At 47.6% G+C, this 19,082-nt stretch overlaps 1 protein-coding gene across 1 annotated transcript in view; it reads left to right on the top strand.

Moving 5' to 3' along the window:
* The window catches only part of MED27 (mediator complex subunit 27), a 228,220-nt gene that overhangs the window by 195,431 nt on the left and 13,707 nt on the right, over positions 1–19,082 (top strand). Inside the window, exon 6 of the mRNA XM_032165470.2 lies at positions 8,560–8,601. Within this exon, the coding sequence (XP_032021361.1) occupies positions 8,560–8,601 (42 nt within the window). The remainder of the gene's footprint in view (positions 1–8,559; positions 8,602–19,082) is intronic.

Genomic DNA, 19,082 nt, shown 5'->3' with positions numbered 1-19,082 from the left:
GCAGCAGAAGCAGCACCGAGGGTAGTGTATACCCTCGCAGAGACCATGGGCAGTGGCATTTTGAGATGCCATTCTTGTTGGGTTTTTTCAAAGTTGACAACTTCATAGTCACTCCTGATACAGAACATAGCCCTTGCTTGCCAAGGACTTACAAACGAATTGGAGAGATGAAGAACAAATATGTAGAAAGGTGAGTCATAATCAGGACCGTGCTACTAGGGTTACCAAACTTAGGGTGCAAATGAAGCATGCTCTGAATTGAGATCGTAAGAAGGAGTGGAAATTTACCTACTTTGCATGATACCTTTAACATTCTATTTAATTGGCCCTTACTGAAAGTGTCCAAAGTAATACACATGAAGCACTTGGCACTTTGCCATCTAGTCAATACTCAGTAAATGATAACTAGTGTTATTTTTATTCTAACTTAAAATAAGGGTCTTGGAGTATAGAGTCTCATAGGTATGATGCTTCCAAAACGCCTCTGAACACCCCTCCTCAGCTGCTCCAGTTACTTCCTTCTTTCTTGTCTTCCCCCTTGACTTCCCAGTTTCCCAGAGTTTTCTTCTCCCTCTGCACATTCTCTTTGGCCATTCTCATCCATGTCACCCACACAAGGATCACTCATGATTTGTTTCTAGATCAGACTTCCCATGTTCCTCAAGTTTAGCCTGTCCAAAACAAAACTCATCATCTCTCTCCCTATACTCAGTTTCCCTCCTCTTTTCCTTATCTTGGTTAACAGTACCACCATCTAATTGGTTAAACCTTTCTTCCCTTCATCCCGCTGGTCTAGGCTGTCAGTGATTACTGGCAGTTCTCCCTCTTAAGTAACTCTCAAACTGGGCCCCCCATCCCTCTCCACCCCTCTCGCTCCTCTCCGGCTCTCATTATCTCTGCACTGAAGAATGCACGCACCGCCTCACTTCTAGTCTCCAGTCTTGCTTCCCTCACAGTCTGTCCTTCACTTGGCTTCCAGAGCTGTCTTCCTAAAATACACATGCGAGCGGATGATTCTCTTTCTTTTTGCCATCTCCCCCTTGCCCAAAGCAGCCCTCCCCAAAGTAGGAAAGTAGGATATTAATAGATGTTAGGCAGAAAGCAATGCATGGCCAAACAAGTTTGAGAAACTCTGGGTTAGAGAAAGTTCAGTGGGTTTCTTTACTGTGGAAACCAGTTTGCTGATGTGCCTTATGAATATCTTACAGGGAGTAGAGAGTATGCAATATTTTCCTAACTTATTTGGCCACCAAATTCTTTTTTTCTTCTTTTATTCTTAGAGCATATTGTGACATTGCCATTTTGTAGAACATACTTCTGAAAACTCTGGCTTGTAGAATAAAATCCAGACTCCTCTGCAAGGCGTCTAAATGCCTCATGGCACAGCCCCTGCCTTCCTTTCTGACCTCATCTGGCATCCTCTACACACACCTCATCTTATCTCCAGCCTCGTGTTCCCTGTAGCTCCCACAACATGCCAGACTCTTTCAGGTATTTGCACGTTCTGTGCCTTTTGCCCTGGGATCCCTCCTAGTCCGCCTGACAAAGTTTTACTCTTCCTTTTACACTGGCTGAATGCCATCTTCCTTCCCGTCCCGTCTCCATTTTCCCAAGAGCCTCTTTGCTTATGAGCATGGGCTCTAGAGATGGCCGACCTGGGTTTGCCTCTCCTTACAGCACAGAGTAATCATCATTATCCACCCAACCATAGAATTCAGAACAATCTTTTACTAGTACTAGTATTAGTGCATCATGATTATTTACATGTCCATCTTGCAATTAATAAAAATACTAACAATACTAACATACATTGGTCAGGTAGGCACTGCACAAAGCGAACTTTGCCCACAGCGGCTGTCGAATCCTCCTCACAGCATCATGACATAGGCGCTGCTCTTAGACTCGTTTTACACATGGAGAAACTGAGACCTAGAATGGTAAAGTTGCCCATAGCCACACAGGGCTGGATCTCAATCCTGCATCTACCGGGAGCTCCTCAAGGGCACGGGCTCCATCGTGTGACTCTCTGTCTCTAGGGTGCACTTCTGTGCCAGGAGCACGGTAGGAGTCCAATCCTGTCTGGGAGGAGATGATGAAAAAGCCTACTTGGGATATGAAAATGCTTACGCTGGAATGGAAAGTGGAGAATCAAAAATGAGAAATGGGGACTAAAAGGAGTGGCAGGAATTGAAGTCATAAATAAGTCAAAGGATAAAGGAGACACACGAGTAAAGGGAGACCTCGGGCCCTCCTGATGGGAGATTAGCCTGGCTTCTCTCTTCCTCCGAAGGAAAATGGCTGTGCCTTTGGGACCTTGGTTGACATCAGAAATGTGGTGGGACAGGAAGCCTTGCATCCCCCTTTACAACTGTAAGCAGTAAGCAGGGACCCTAAAAGTGGAAATTGCAAGACTGAGAGAACCAGGCCCCTTTGTTATTTTAAGGACACACTGACCACATTTGGCAGAGAAGCTCTCAAATGACTGCTCCGCCCAGAATCTAATCCTAGCCAATTTGATTAGCCCCTTTTTTCAGAGCACTTCACAAGTGATAAAAATAAACCATGCAGACATTATTAGTGCTCTATTTTGAGTACTCTGTGTGTGTGTACTTTATTTATATACTATCTAGGCATTAGTGCAATTAATATGTTGAATTGTCTGGCACATCCCAAATGAAATGTGGCGTCTGGAAGGAGCCCTTGGGGCCTGACATGTGTTCTACAAGAGCACGTTGTTGCTGGAGACGTCGCTGCTCCCGGGATGCAGCCCTGCGTTTGCTGAGTTGGTGCCTAGGTGGCTGCAGGGGGGTGTTTTGCTGCAGTCTCCTGGAGCACAGCCACAGAGGCCCAGGGTGTGGCTCAGGAAGCTTCCTATGGGCTTAACTTCTACCTCTGCAGTTGTCTGTGTCCTCCAAGCCCAAAGCAACCAGCACATTCGAAAGTTTCATTATCCTTATTGCTGCTGTAGTGGCCCAGCACCACCCCTAATTTCCAGACCTTGCAGGTTTTTTCCCCATCAGAATCCAGCCCAGCAAGGCTATCACTTTGCACTTCGCTGTAACAACCACCACCACGACCCTAGCATCCTGTCTCTTTACCTGCAATGCATATTTTTGATACCAAGGACCAATAGCCTGATTCCTCTAATAAAATAAAAATGCTTTTCGGACTTACCAACCACTTATTCATTGTAACCAGGGAGTAGCAAGAGCCATGACTCAGCATGTTAAAGGCAGGACTGAAGATGAATACCTGGCCATTGTCCTGATTTTATACCAGTCAGACTTAACTGAAAAAAAAATGTGTCTCGTTTGAATTTATCTTTTTAGGGGATTTAGGTTATGTTAATGCTATGGCTTCATTAATTACCCCATATCAATAAAAAAGGCAGCTTTTAGCCTCCGAGCATAAGAGAGGAAAAGAAATGGTGGTATCAAAGGAAACCTTCAAAGACAGCCAGAGCCGTCTCCAGGGTAATTTCTGATCCCCGCATTCTTCCCACTTCAAAGTTGGCTGTGTGTGTGCATGTGGGTCGAGGGGGTGGGGAGCTGAATCTGATTTTTCTAATAAGTGTTGGCATCAGCCCTGTTTGATATCCGATGCAGGGAACATTTTGATTTGTTATAGCCTTTGAAATTGTTCAGACGACCTTCAGAAAAATGGCCTCTTGTTACTTCTAGGGGGAAGGGTGAAAGCCAGGGAAAGGGGAATCCAGTTTAATTCATATGCAGAGGATGCCCTGAAATTGTGCTTTCAGCAGTTTTTTAGTAACAAATGCATGTCCTGATTGAAAGTGAAAAGTTGAAGAATAATAGACCTGTAACACTGTGTTCTTGGGTGAGGCTCTTGTTCACTCTTTTATTCTTTGGGGAGGGTGGGCAGATTTGAGAGGGTGACCACATAGAAGTTTATGGTTTTGAAAACGTGGGTAACCATGAAGAGATCCGTCACCATAGCTGGTCTGCAGCATTCTACCCAAACTGATAGGCCTATCACCTGTTCACCTTGCAAGATGAAGCTACTGAATAAAGGTTCTAAAAGTTGGAACCTTGTGTGGCTTATGAGTTTTATTTAGATAATTTTGAATCGATTCCACTGTTTTTTGAATGAAGTAGAGAATTGATAACTTTCTGATAAGCTGCCAAAATGTTCACTTGCTGTTAAATGAATTTTAGTGGCAGTGGTTGTCACAGCAGCAGGCCTCAAAGCAGAACTATGCTTCCAGAAGAGCTGCGCAAGTGACAGTTTAGGGAGCGCGCAGCCCCGGCATCCTGCCTGCTGTCTAACTGGAAAGCAGTCTCTTCCTCCCAGGGTAAGAGCTGGGCCTCTGCACACATACCTGGTTTCGAATTCCCCCACCTCGCATTAACTCTGCAATGGTGGACAAGTTGCCTAACTTCTCTGAGCCTCACTGTCCTCATCTGTGAATTGGAAATGGTTTTATCAACCTCATGTTATTGCCAAAAGGATTTTAAAAGTAATGCAGGTAAAGGGCAGGCCAAATGCATCATCTTCATCAGTAAATGGCATCTGCCCTTGCTGGTTGTGATGGAGGTGGTGGTGGTGGTCAGCATTGCAGACAGAATCACCTGCCTGCTGATATTGGGTCGCTCTGATTGTTCTTGTCAGTGAATAAATTTGATTTGTCACCATTTTCACCAGTTCTTCCTGTGTGTCAAGAGGTCTTTTGATACCTTGGTGTTTGCCCTGAGAACAGATGTGTCTGTGCTGAAGCAGTTGGTCATCTGCAGGGTTTGTTTTCATTTCACCTGAGAACAGACCACACCCCACCCTTAAAATACTAATTGCAATCCCCAGAGGCCAGGAGGCTGCTCCTGAGACTGCAGACTCAGCCACCAGTTACCACAAGGTTGACTTTGTTTTCAGATCTTTCTAATGCTTGCTTAGAATACCGAAGGGTGCTTCGCTTTCATTTTCCTGATACCATAGTTCAGAATAATTTCTTGTTCATCAGGCTGAAGGTTTGCAGCTTCCAGAATGCTCCTTTTTTGAATCTTGCAGCCAGCAAAGAATTGGTAGCCATGTCTGCCTCTGCAGCAAATAAGCTGAAGCTAATAAATATTCACTTGGATCAGTCCTGGCTCCCTGAAATGAATTTCTGAAATCTTCCTGGCCCTGAGGAGAGGCAGGGCATTGACTCCAGAATGCTCATTTCCGTGTCTTTCTTTGGCATAAATCTAGCAGAAAATCAAGTACGAACCACCTGCTGTGCATTCCTAGCAAAAGAGGGCCCTGTGGTTAAGGGGTCCCTTTTCACCCGTGCGCGCCAGGTAAATAGATCGTATTGTCTAAGGTCCTTCTGTCCCAGATGGTAGGAGCTTTTCCCTAGGGTCCTGAATAATATATTTAAGCCTTTTAAAAAGAGCATCATCCTCACTTTGAATAAATGTGGTGTGTTTTGAGAATCCATAGTGAGGCTGGAGAGGCCATGTTTTCATTAAACCTGTGCGTATTTTTCTCTAGATTTTTTAAAATTAAAACTTTTGCAGATACTGAAGGATTTTTAAATATGTTTATCTTTTAAATAAAAACTATAACTTTTTAATCTAGCAGATTCTTCTTTTCTGTTTTTCTTGGCTCTGTGTTTATGTCTTGGTCTGCTTATGTATGATGTAAGCAGGCAGGAAGGGTAAACAGTGAAGAAGTTCAGAAGAAACAGCTGTGGGCTCAGAATGGAAGGAGAACTATATTAGTTCCAAGTTCAGACATCGGTGTTCCTCTTCCTAAAATTGAGATTTAGAATCTTTGGCTTCTCCCTGTCATCTTGGCAGTGATTTTGGTACAACTAAAAGATGCAAAAGTCATTCTTATTCATCCTGCAACCCCTGAATAATCTTTAAATGCTGCATTTGTTAAGCCCTGGGCTAAACTGCTGCCCTGAGAAAGTAATACGAACCCGATTTATCCTCCCAAATATGACCAGCTGCCCAATAGTAGTTTTCTTCAACAGAATTGATAACGTGGGGGAATTAATTTCATATGTTTCTTTTGAGGTTTCCCTCAGAGTTATCTGGAGGTAACGTCACTTTTCCCCTTGCAAATTGTTGAGCTGTCAAATTATAATTCCAGCGCTGGAAGATCTTTAAAATTCTTACTCCATCCAGTGGTTTAAGTGGGGGGCACTGACTGGCAATTGGCACCACCTTTCTGAAGAGCAGTTTAGCCAGAGTAGAAGGAGGGTGATCTGTTGAGGGTTTTTGTGGCAATCCAAGAAGGAGACGGTGCAGGCAGTGGGGGTAGGGAGAAGTGGGTGAACTTGAAGTTCATTTTTCCTATTGAATGAATGAATGCTTGATCAATGAAAGCTCCTCCATGATTTGTCATGGAGTTTGATGAACTAAACCTCTGCCCTCTCCTGCAGAAGTACAGAGTGGCCTCCTCAGAATCATCTTAACCTTCTCTACTGTCCTAAAAGTCTTCAAACACGGTGAAATTTTCATGAAACTAATTGTGAACAGGGAAAAGCCAGGAGAACTGAATGTATATGCCTGTTCACAGCCCTGCTTTTAATTTCCAAGCACTGTTTTCAGAAAGCCAGGTTTTAGTGTCTTCCGCAGAATAGACACAGAGCTCTGAAGTGTCCTGGGTCAAATGCAACACATCCCGTCTTCTTCAAGGACTTTTCCTGTCCAATGGCTTCCCAATGCTTTCTGGTGCTCCAAAATCAATCACACACCACACAGGCCTAAACCGCCATGGCCCAGGGCTCTACCTGACCGCTGGCCAACCCCAAAGGCAGGTTCCTAGAGGCCCATTGACCAGGTGTTCCATTCACTCAACTCTTGGACTCATATATTAAAGTCAACTTTTTAGCAACTGTGGGACACAGTGATGGCTTTCTCGTTTTCTCGTTGCCCTTGAGTCGTCTCGGTCAGCACTGTATTGTGGGTAGTTCTGTTTTTGCCAAACTTAATTTGTTCTAAACTCTTGAAACAGAAGGCATTGATTTGGTATATCATGCAAACCAGTAAAAACCAAAATGGTTTTGGTTAGAATGAGCTACTGAAGTATGCTGTGTGTGACCAAGTGTGGCCAGAGGAGGACTGGACTGGGTTCACTGTGAGCCCTACCCACATGCCAACTCATGCCTCCTCCAGCTTCCTCATTCGTCAAGTAGGGGTGCCCTAGAGCAGGGGCTCTTGACCGGCCAGTTGTCAGTTACCCTTGGGAGCAGGGCTACAAAACGAACAATGGAACAGGCTCTTGGGCCCTCTGCAGCCATTGATTCATACTCTAGGGGAGGAACTGAGCAATCCGTATATTAAAAAACAAAAACCTTCCCCCAGGGGCTTCTGATGCTCAGCCAGGATTTGAGCACCACCAGATGAGGCCATCTGTAAGATGCCTCGCCAGATAGCCTTGGGCTCATGAATGGCTCTGAGCTATTGTTTCCCCATCTGGAGAGTAAGACTGTTCATGGGGCCAGTCACGTGGGCCAGTTCTGGGGATTACATGAGTGTGTGTGGAGGGCCTAGTGCAGTGCCTGGCATGGAACAGGTGCTCAGCAGCTGAATGCTGCCAGCTTTCCTCCACTCAGAAAAGACCTACTGATGCCCATGACATGCCAGACCCCATTTCTGGACCTGGAGAGGCCGTGGGAAGGAGGGCAAGCCTCCTGTCCTCACTGAACTTCCATCCTATGGGCAAGTCAGGCAGGAAACAAGTAAACAAGGAAATAATAGAGCTTCAGGCAGTTTTAAATGTTGTGAAAACTTTAAATCTTGAAATGGTAAAGAGGGCCCAGTGTAATGGCTCATGCCTGTAATCCCAATACTTTGGGAGTCCAAGGAGGGCAGATCACCTGAGGTCAGGAGTTTGAGACCAGCCTGGCCAACATAGTGAAACCCAATCTTTACTAAAAATACAAAAATTAACCAGGCATGATGGCGCACACCTATAGTCCCAGCCACTCAGGAGGCTGAAGCAGGAGAATCGCTTGAACCCGGGAGGTGCAGGTTGCAGTGAGCTGAGATCACGCCACTGCACTCCAGCCTGGGTGACAGGGCCAGACTCCATCTCAAAAAAGAAAAAAGTAAAGAGAATCAAGGTAACAGGTACTGGTAAGAATGTTTTGATAGGGTAACTGGGAAATGCCTCTCTGATAAGGTGATATTTGAGCTAAAGAAAGTATAAGAAGAGCCATGTGGGGGTTTATGGGAAAAACAATTCAGGCAAAGGGCACAGCAAGTGCAAAGGGCCTGAAGTAGCATTGACCTTGGCATTGAGAAATACAAGAGCCGTGGTGAGAATCAAAGTTGAAAGTGAGCCAGGGGCTCAGCTTGCGGGAGCCCTGGAAGCAGCAGGTGCCTCAAGATGACTTGCTGTATTCCTTCATTGACTTTTCTTAACTTACCTACAAATGGATAAAGAAGAAATTAAGTCGGACATTTAAGATCCTTTTCAACCCTGAGATCCTATTATTCTATAATCAGATGTTTTTTTCAAGTTTAAGAAGGGTTAACAGTAGTTACAATATTATTTCTTGAAGTCTTGAATTCTAAGACTGATGCTGATGATCCTTCTCTCCTTTCCCCTCAGCTTGATATATGGTCCAAATCCAACTATCAAGTATTCCAGAAGGTAAGTTTTACTTTGCTTCTTACTCAAGCGGCATTAGGAAAACCTGAATGCTTTGAGGTTTAAACGTGGTCTCAAATCAGAGGCTTTTGAAAAAGTGAAAAAAGGCCAGACAGAAAAGGATGCTCACTGTCTGATTCCATATGTATGACATTCTGGAAAAAACAAAACCTTAGGGACAGAAATCAGATCAGTGGTTGCCTAGGGGAGGGTACAGGGACTTGGCCCCAAAGGGGCACAAGGGAATGTGGGGTGGTGGGAATATTCTGTATCTTAATTGTGGTGGTGTTACACAACTGTACATTTTGTCAAAACTCAGAACTATATTACTACAAAGGGGCAGTCTTATTGTATGTGAATTATACCTTAGGAAAACCATAGGTTTTTGAGATGTTCCAAACACTGTATTCTGAAAACCTAGTTTTAAAACTCGGTTTCTCAGAGCCCTAGTGGTCTCCACTGGTGCCCAAGGGATGGGCCAAGGGAAGCAAGCTGGCACTCCCTCACCCTGCCCCTTCCCCACTTTGTGCTCTGGGGACACTGTATCTTTTTCAGATATTGGGCTTCCTTATGAAAAACTGTTATGGGAAATGTCAGACAAAATGAAAAGTGACCAGAGAAAATTCATTTCCCCATCTCCTGACAGTGCAGGGCCCCTTCCCTGGACCAACTCAGGCCCTGTGGCTGATGAGGATTCTGCCCCCACCGCCACACCTCCACCAGTCACCACAGTACTCAGGGCCAGCTCCCTGCAGGGCAGCAGCCGGCTTCTTCTGTTCTCATCCATCTTCCGTCTCTGGTCTCGTCCAGTAGTGAAATAAGAGAGTTGGCCATCATCTCATTCATTCCCTCATCCAGCTCAACAACAGGTATCCACTCCCCAGCAATTTGGGAGGCCAAGGTAGGCAGATCACCTGAGGTCAGGAGTTCAAGACCAGCCTGACCAACATGGCAAAACCCTGTCTGTACTAAAAATATAAAATTAGCCGGGCATGGTGGCGGGCGCCTATAATCCTAGCTACTCAGGAGGCTGAGGCAGAAGAGTTGCTTAAACCTGAGAGACAGAGGTTGCAGTGAGCCAAGATTGTGCCATTGCACTCCAGCCTGGGTGACAGACGAGACTCCGTCTCAAAAAAAAAAAAAAAAGTATCTGAGCCCCTTTGCCATGTGCCAGGCACTGTTAGGTGCCAGGGCCACAGAGGAAACTCCGACAGGCAAGGAAGCCTAAAAAATAACTCCAGGTGATTAACCGGGGTCTGTGGCCAGGAACCACAGGGGGGCCTCCTGATTAGGCTAGTCAGAGGAAGCCTTTGTAGGGGAAACTGAGGCAGGCAGTGTGAGAAGGAGGAGCCAGCCACGTGAAGGGGGGATGAAGTGGAGGTAGAAGGCAGGGCTCAGGTCAGGGAGGTGCCTCTAGGCCCTGGTGCAGAATTTGGATTTTATCCTTAATTCAGGGAGAAACCACTGACAGGATTTATACAGAGGGGGATGTGATTTTGAAAGCTTGGTCTGAGTTATCCCCACGATGAAGAATGGTTGTGTCCACAGTGTGCCAGGAAGCATAGGACTCTTTTGTAGATTAAGGTGAAATTCACATAACATAAAATTAACCATTTTAAAGTGAATGCTCCTTGGCTTTAAGTGCATTCACAATAGTGTACATCCACTACCTCTGTCTGGTTCTAAAACATTCCCTTAACCCCAGAAGAAAATCTGGTGTGCATTAAGCAGTGAGCATAGGACTTAGTGGATCAGAGGGGTGTCATGGACCACCCTCTAGTGGTGTTTACTGTACATCAATCCACAGCGCCCCCGGGCCCCTTTTTGGTGATAAGGGCTAGGCAGAGGACAGGTGTCTAGGATGAGGGGAGTAGTCTGAGGCTGAAAACCACACATTTAGGGAACCTATATAAGCATTACAGATTCATGATCTGATCACAGCTAAATGCAATGTGCTACCCTGGCTTGGATCCTGAAACAGAAAGAGGTTACTAATCGGGCCGGGCGCGGTGGCTCATGCCTGTAATCCCAGCACTTTGGGAGGCTCAGGTGGGCGATTACGAGGTCAGGAGTTCGAGACCAGCCTGGCCAACATGATGAAACCCTGTCTCTACTAAAAATACAAAAATCAGCCAGGCGTGGTGGTGGGCGCCTGTAATCCCAGCTACTCGGGAGGTTGCAGTGAGCCACTGCACTCCAGCCTGGGTGACAGAGCAAGACTACATCAAAAAAAGGAGAAGAAGGAGGAGGAGGAGGAGGAAGGGAGGGAGGGAGGGGCTACTAATGGAAAAACTGGTGAAATCCAAATAAAGGTTGGAGTTCAGTTATTAGTGAGTAACCAGTGTTAGTTTCTTTGTTGTGACAAATGTACCGTAGTAATGGAAGATGTTAACAGTGGGGAAACAGGGTGAGGGACATGGGAACTGTCTGCTGTTGCATCTTTGCAGCTTTTCTATAAATCTAAAACTGCTCTAAAATAAAGTTTTGACAAAGAAAATCATAGCTTGATTCTTCTAACACTCTTTACCCAACTGAGCTCCCTGGAAATGTAATGAAGAAAATAGCCTCCCTCCCTCCTTCCTTCCCTCCCTCCCACCCTCTCTTCCTCCCTGGTCCCTGGGTCTGAAGCATAAAGGAAGGAAGGGTGTGGTTATGCACAGGCTTTAGTGCAGGGAACTACATTTCTCATCTTAGTGTTCTTACCTAAGTCACCATACTGGAGGTATTTACTTGTTTTGCATGCAAAAAGTCTCAGCCTTCAATGCTAACGTTTCCCCGTGCTGACTGTCATTGTCATTTTTCCCCCAGTGGCTGGTTGAAAAATATTCTGAGGAGAAAGAACACTGCTCATTATCCGTATCTTGGTTTGCTTTAATAGTGGAGAACATTAAAATGGTCGGTTTTTCCCCTCAACCTGGTCCTTATCTTCATGTCCTCTGTGGTATTGCAATGAGTTCCCTCCTCCAGTCTCCATAAAAAGCCAGTGATGACTTCTCGAGGGCTGTAAGCATTGCGGCTTGTCACTTGGTATTTAACAATGGTCCATTTCCATCCCAGTACCCTTGATGAGGGAGGGGCTTGCACATGCTCGCTTTCGCGTGTTTTTTTAATGTTCTTGTAGTATTAAGTATTTTTTAATGCAAGCAGAAAGTGTATTAGGAAGTTGTAAAATGTGTGGAACACAGATTTGGTGAAGCATAGATGTAGAAAGACAGTGCTGTATTTTTATCCTACCTCCCTTGAAAATAACCTGCCAGGCACTCTTTGTATTTGTTTAAAATTACAAACACTCTGAAGCAGAAGTGTTTAAAATTTGATATTAGTCTAGTTGGAGAGATTTAGGAGCATCCGCCAATTCCGTCCTTCCAGTCTATGTAACACACTTCAAGTAGTAAAAATTGATGAATTCTAAGGGATGGGAATTTTATCTCACTGGTGAGTGGCATATCATGTGTATTTGTGCAGAAGCCTTTCTGAGATTCCTTTATCATCGCTCCTTTCACCTATTATTAACTAAGTGGACTTAACCTCTGATATTGACCTGTACCAGATTAAAGAACCACAATTGGGAGAGGTGGTAGTGCCTTCTGATTACAACTAAAGGCAGATAACATTGAAGTCCTTTTTTTTCAGGGACAAGTAAGAATTAAATTAGTGAGTCCTCTCTCTTCCTAACTAAAATGTCTTCCATTTGCTGTCAAATGAAGGAAACATATTGGAAAATAATGTACAGAATTAAGCTTAATCCTTTATCAATAAAGCCTTCAACTAATCATCATCCCACAGAATGAGTTTGGGATCTTGTTAAAAAAAAAAAAAAAAAAAAAAGCCTGTTTCTGTGTCACTGAGCTTGTGGGAGATGGCGGTAGAAAGCACGAAGCATGCGCGGTGTAGCCTCCATTCCCAGGGCAGTGACTGGCGTGCCTGTTTCATCGTGTTCATCTCAGTGGCCAGCAGGTAGACCTCCCTGTGCCACTGCTAGGCCCTGCACTACATGCAGAGGTGGGACCACGTTGTCCTTTGCAGATTCAGAGGCCTGGCACAGTTTTTAGGGTGACGTTAAGTATTTCAAACCTAAATCACCAAAAGAGAAGGATTCGGTGGCAATATTTCTAAACTCCGCTTTTTAGGATTTGCTATTCCTCAAAATTCTATTTTCCTCCTGTCCACCCACTTATATATGGGGTGTCATGATTGATGTTGCTTGTAGCGTTTCCCAGAAAGACGCTGTTTGGGAGCACTGCAGCAGACATCTTCCACTTGCTCTGCCTGTTTGCACCCAGCCAAGTCGACCGGCCAGGGTGGGGTTCGTTCCCAGCATCATCCAGAAAAGCTCAGCCTGCAGCAGTGGCATGAAGTCATTGGGGAGCAGCGTGACATGCTGGAGGATGCTCCTTGGTCATCAAGAAGAGGAGATTGCTCAGGCTGAAGATAGTACCCTGATGTCCTGACAGTGGTGGGAGGTGCCACAGCTGTGCCCACCTCTGAGATGGGAGTTCTGGGCCACGAGCAGCAGCTCACATGGCATTAATGGAGGAATTCTCCTCCTGCTCTAGCTGAGATAGAACCCCAGAGCTCCCTCTCCTAGGCCTTCATTATGTGGTTGCAGTCACTGTGTTAGGTCTGTTTTCTTGCCCACAAGAAGCAGCTGTGGCCAGCCCAGAATGAGGGAAAGCAGAACTGGGAAAGCAGGAAGCCGTGCCCCCGACCCCTGCCAATCCCGAGGTCTCTCCTTCAGTGTGACGGGGAGGGGGATTGCCTTGCAGAGCCAAACCAAGCTAACACTCACCTTTTTATTTCTGGCAAACAATGTCAGGAGGTAGGAGAATGGAAGCATGCCCCTGTCACATTCTCTCAGGCCCGTGCCTGACCCACTGGCTTACAGCCTGAGCACCTGAGCTTCTGTAGCAAATCCCACCACAGGAAGCAAAATTCTGCCTTCCTTTTGTCTGCAGACGTTCACGCCATCAGCAAGCCCTTTTCACTCTTCCTCATTAGACCCGTTACCCAAGTGTGGAAGTAGCAGAGGGCTGGGGACGGCTTGCTATGGGTCTATGGCTGCTAACAGGTTCCCATCATTTACTGTGGTCCGTGGAGTCTCCTTGCACGTGGTCCTAGGGTGAAGAAGCTTTTTATAGCCAGCAAGTCTCCAGCAGAGTAGCTTCAGAGAATGAGACTTAGAAATGGGTGGGGTGGGGGGGCGGTGACCATCTGAAAGGGCAGAATCACAAAGAGCCAGGAAAGGTTTCAAGCATGTTCGTATTTTTCTGACATTTAAATTCTGCAGGGGCAGCCACTGTTTTGTTCTTTAACCCCCTCGTTTCAAAACTGTGTGCATTTTCATCCAGCAATTTAGGGATAGTGAGAGCAGACCGGCAGCTACTCACTGCATTGTCTTGCTAGAGTGGCTGGAGAGAGAGGTGGAGTGTGTGTACCACCCAGGTAGGCAGGGGACATCAAGAGAGAGGCCCAGAGGGACCCGCACACACTTTGCAGCTTTCTCGTCAGAGGTAGGGGACAGCATGAAAGTAGCCCACAGATGTCCAGCTCTCCATCCACAGTCATTGCAGAGGGATGAGCAACCCTTTCAGTTCTGCACCGTCTGAACTTTTAGCTGTGAGCAAATGGATTGTCCATGGTGGGTCATGTTCTGGGCAGGGTGCCGCCTGCTTCTTCATTCCTTTGTTCATTTATTAGTTGATAATTTTTTTTTTATTTTTTATTTTTTTTAGTTTTTTGTAATGGAGTCTCGCTCTGTTGCCCAGGCTGGAGTGCAGTGGTATAATCTCAGCTCACTGCAACCTCCACTTCCCAGGTTCAAGCAATTCTCCTGCCTCAGCCCCTAAGTAGTTGGGATTACAGGCATGCGCTACCATGCCCAGCTAATTTTTGTATTTTTGTAGAGACGGGGTTTCACCGTGTTGGTCAGGCTGGTCTTGAACTCCTGACCTCAGGTAATCCACCTGCCTGGGCCTCCCAAAGTGTTGGGATTACAGGCGTGAGCCACCGCGCCCGGCCTGTTCATTCTTTTTAATATGCAAGACTGGCCCCTAACTGAGGCAGACTTGATCAAGGTCTGTTTACCCGGTTGCCACCAGGTGCTTTTCAATAAAAGAGATTGAGTCCGCCCTGGAAGACTCAGTTCTCTGAAAAGTGGGCGGACACCTGATATTGCGTTGGTGGGTACGTGGAGTACCTAGCGTAAATTGACTGCCAACCCCAATAGTATTCAAAAATCCTAACCTATCACTCATTCCCACTCCTAGGGAAGGAAACTGTTTCAACATGGGATCATTCCCCAGGGATTGGAACCGTCACCCTCCCCTGAGTCAGGTTGTGCTGCACACCTTACTCGGGTGTGTGGCGCTGCTGCAGCGTTTCACACCACTAAAGAGGCCCCATAAACAGTCATTACGTTATTTTATTTATTTATTTACTTATTTGAGACGGGGTCCCACTCTGTCGCCCAGACTAGAGTGCAGTGGCATGGTCTCGGCTCACTGCAACTTCCATCTCCCAAGTTCAAGCAATTCTCCTGCCTCAGCCTCTCGAGTAGCTGAGATTATAGATGTGCACGATCACACCCAGCTAATTTTTTTTTTTTTTTTTGTATTTTTAGTAGACACAGATTTTCACCATGTTGGCCAGGCTGGTCTTGAACTCCTGATGATGAACTCAAATGATCCACCTGTCTCGGCCTCCCAAAGTGCTGGGATTACAGACGTGAGCCACTGTGCCCAGCCACGTTATTTTCAATTTCTAACATCTCCTCCTACCAGCCTTCTCTACATTTCCTTCCTAAAGTCTCTCTTCAAATGCCACAGATGAAGGCCTGGAAGAGGCCATGGTTGTGACAAAAGTTCTAAGACCTCAGGCCAGATCTCAGTCCTGTTCCCTGTTGGTGCCCTGCACAGGTGGGACCCCCACACTCAGAGGGACTCCACAGCTGGGAGCAGCCTCCCAGAGTCGTTGAAGGCCCTTCTGTCTTTTACAGATCTCAGCCCACTGACCATCTCCCTGCCTCTTAAATGGTGATTAACTTTTTCCAACAGGGAGAACTTATGTTGTAAGGACAGAATGTGGTGTCATTTTCATCTGTTTCTGTGCGTTCTGTTGCTGCCTCACAAGTGTGTCCCAAACAGATAGAACTGAGGGGACAGCTTTCATCCTTGCGAAGGGAAATGGGCCACTTCATGTAGCAAGACAAAGTCCTGTCCGTGACTCCGATGAGTGGTGTGTCCGAGAGATTTGTGCGCAAGCCCACTAGTGGGCTGGCGACAGGCTTCAGGGAAGGAGCAGCGGCAGACAGTCCCAGGGCATCCCTGAGGGCAGCCCTTCCCTCAGCTGACAGCTGGACTGTATTGACCAGGTCGCCAAGCAGAAGCATCGGCGGGGGGCTCTGGTAGCTGAGAGCCGCAGGGAGGGTCGTTAGGCTCAATCTGACAGCCGAAAACCCTTTTACCGTCACCTTCTCTCTTAATGGTCTTGTTTGAATATTCATAAGCATCTAAACTAAACTCAGGACAGATTTGATCATTTGTTCTCCTCTTATGCCGCCCCAGTACCTTTCCTGCACAAGGCTCCCTCAGCCTCTGCTGAGTGTGAGCATGGCCCAGGAGTTCACATGGACCCAGTTTTATGGCTAAAATTGAACCAGGAAAGCTTGGGCCATCCTGTTGACTTTCTTAGGGCACGCTGCGTTGCCCTGGAAGTGGTCTGTGGCTTTCTGCCATTAGAGGAGTCACAGAGTAGTCATCTGTCATCTCTATAGCTTATTTCTTCCTGAAGGGTTGTGCAGGCTGCAGTGTACTCAGGTCAAAATCTGAAAACTGCTTTTGGGAAGACCGCCCACCTTCCCATTCCCCAGGTCTCCGTCCTCAGCCCATAGGGCTGTAAACTCCATGCATGGGCTGCCAGCGTGGCAGGACGGCCCCCACCCATCCACTCTCTAAGCCCAGGCTGACCTCCCACCACGTTCCCCACAGCGACCATCCCAGAGAGAGACCGCATAGCACAGTGGCTAAGAGTCATTCGCCATGTCATCAGGTCCCGGCTCCCCCACCTGTTCCCTGTGTGGATTCACTTGCCTCAGTTTCCTCATCTGTAAAACAGAGATGCGGCCGGGCACATGGGTCACGCCTGTAATCTCAGCACTCTGGGAGGCCGAGGCAGAGGATCACGATCCTAGGAGTTTGAGACCAGCCTGGGCAACATGGCAAAACCCTGTCTCCCCAAAAAAATAAAAATTAGCTGGATGTGGTGGCATGTGCCTGTGGTCCCAGCTACTCAGGAGGCTGAGGTGGGAGGATGGTTTGGGTGTGGGAGGTTAAGGCTGCAGTGAGCCATGAGAGTACCTGCCCCATAGACTTGGTGTGAAGTTGAATTCATAGGTATGAAGTGCAAGATGAATTTCTTGTCCACCACCTGGTCAACTTCTCTGAAGTGCCTGTCAATGGTGACACTCTCGTCTCCTGAGAAAGTTCTCCCTCCATCCCCTGTGGGCAGGCTTCCTCCCGCAGGCCTCTTCCTCAGTGACCACCCCTTCCATCTGTGCTCATATCTCCACAGTGGACACGGTGGCTCAGGGTATAGGCTGGAGTCAGACAGACCTGAATTTGCGCCCAGCTGTCATGTGTAAAGTCAACCCAAGACCCAGCTGCTATGACAGACCCACCCACTACCACCAAAGCATTGTCCGCCTTCCCATTTTTTCAGGCATGTTATCTGCTCTTCTGGTCACAAAGTGAGCCGCACAGCAGTGCCCTGTGGGCAGCCCTGATATGCTGATGTAGGCAGGATCCTGGGTCTAGGACCTGGATCAGTCCCTAGGGTTCTGGGAGGGCCAGTGGCGCAACCAGTGATCTCCAGAAGGCACCCGGGATTGAGATGTTGTGCCCCAATTTCCCGTTTCCCCCACTGAGCAGGGGTGGCTGGGGCACCTGGCGCCTTGGCGGCTGAGCTGCCTCTTGGCGGGGTCTCTCTCCCAGCTCTGCAGTCTGCATTCTTCTCCAGTCATTGCCTCAAGTTTGATGGAAAAGTAGGTGGTATTGTCTGTGTTTTCCTGGGAGCCCAGATGTCTTTGGATGTTTCTCTGACTGCAGGGCTGTTCCTGCAGAAAATAATAACACACCAAGTGGGTGCACAACAATTCAGGTGTCTTTGGGCTTGGACTCTCCTGGCAGCCAGCGACAGAAACTGACGTTTTACCGTCTGGAAAGCACTGAACTTTTTTCTTTTCGTCTAAAGGAAAAGCCTTAATTCCTTAATCCTGAGAAATGTCAAAGACCCAGTGCGTCTCCTCGCAGCCTCGCACAGGGCCTTCGGCAGACGTGGAAGGCAGTCAGGACCCTGGAAAGTTCCCTCGCGTCTATCCTGGGGCTTCCCTGTTTGCTCAGGCCCCACCTTCCAGGCAGTGTCCACCTCTGCTTCTCCACCCCATCCCTTCCCTCTCACTCCGCTCCCCTTTCCCCAGTGGCTGAAAATCAATACATACACTCCTGTCCACTTTCTCTCCCATTCACTCAGGCTCCTGCTAGGTGAGCCGCACCCAGTGCTGAGCCACAGTCCTCTCAGAGGCCCTGAGCTAGGCCCAGGGAGGATGGAGATGTGGCAAGTGTGGCCTCAAGGAGAGCACAGCTTGGGGGACAGGGGCATCTGGTCATAGGTCTGGCAAGTGCCTGGCGGGGGTGTGCAGAGGATGCTGCTGAGAGTACAGGCAAGGCTGGGATGGGGAAGACCCTGAGCTGAGTCCTCAGGGGTGAGAAGGGCTTAGCCTGACAGGAGCATTCCAGGCAGAGGGGCCACTTGAGCACAGACGTGCAGCCAGGAAAACGTATTGGGGCGGGAGGCGGATTCCTCCAGGAGCTGGCATTGCTGCCATGGAAGGCGGGGGCTGAAGGGGAATGCGGCTGAGACCCAGGTCCACAGGGCCTCCTTTGCTCCACCAGGGCTTTCAGAAGGATCCCGTAGGTGGCTGTGGAGTGGCCAGTGGGGGCACATCACCCCTAAAGGCTGTCTGCAGCCAGTCTGCACTCAAGGGTCCAGGGAGTTGGGGGCTTCCCTTTCACGCGTCAGTGACACCCTGGCTGGGACTTTAAGGAGGATAAGGTTGGAACCCCCAAACCAAACCACATCTCATATATAGAGGCCCTGGTGTGTGCCAGAGATCTTACTAAGTACATCCACAGGCTCGCCCCTCTCAGACACAGAGCTTGATCTCAAAAGTGTCAGCAGGGATTTCGGGCAAGATGGAGCAGCAATGTTTGCCTTCAACTCTCCAGTTCCAGCTCAGGCAGCCTTGCCTCTGGTCTCATCTCAGAGCAGCATGCCTGGCTCTGGTGGACAGTCATAAGCCCTTCAGAGCCCATGCACGTGGCTCCTTCATCAAGCAGAGGAGGAAATATTGATCCCATCCAAGTAATCCCAAGTCCCTGTGGGCTTCGATGTTTCCTCTCCAGGCTGCTAGGCCTGCTGAACCTGTGGCA

Source organism: Hylobates moloch, unplaced genomic scaffold, assembly GCF_009828535.3.
Source record: "Hylobates moloch isolate HMO894 unplaced genomic scaffold, HMol_V3 SCAFFOLD_10, whole genome shotgun sequence".
NCBI classification, from domain to species: Eukaryota; Metazoa; Chordata; class Mammalia; order Primates; family Hylobatidae; genus Hylobates; species Hylobates moloch.
This window is presented reverse-complemented; position numbering and strand designations above follow the sequence as displayed.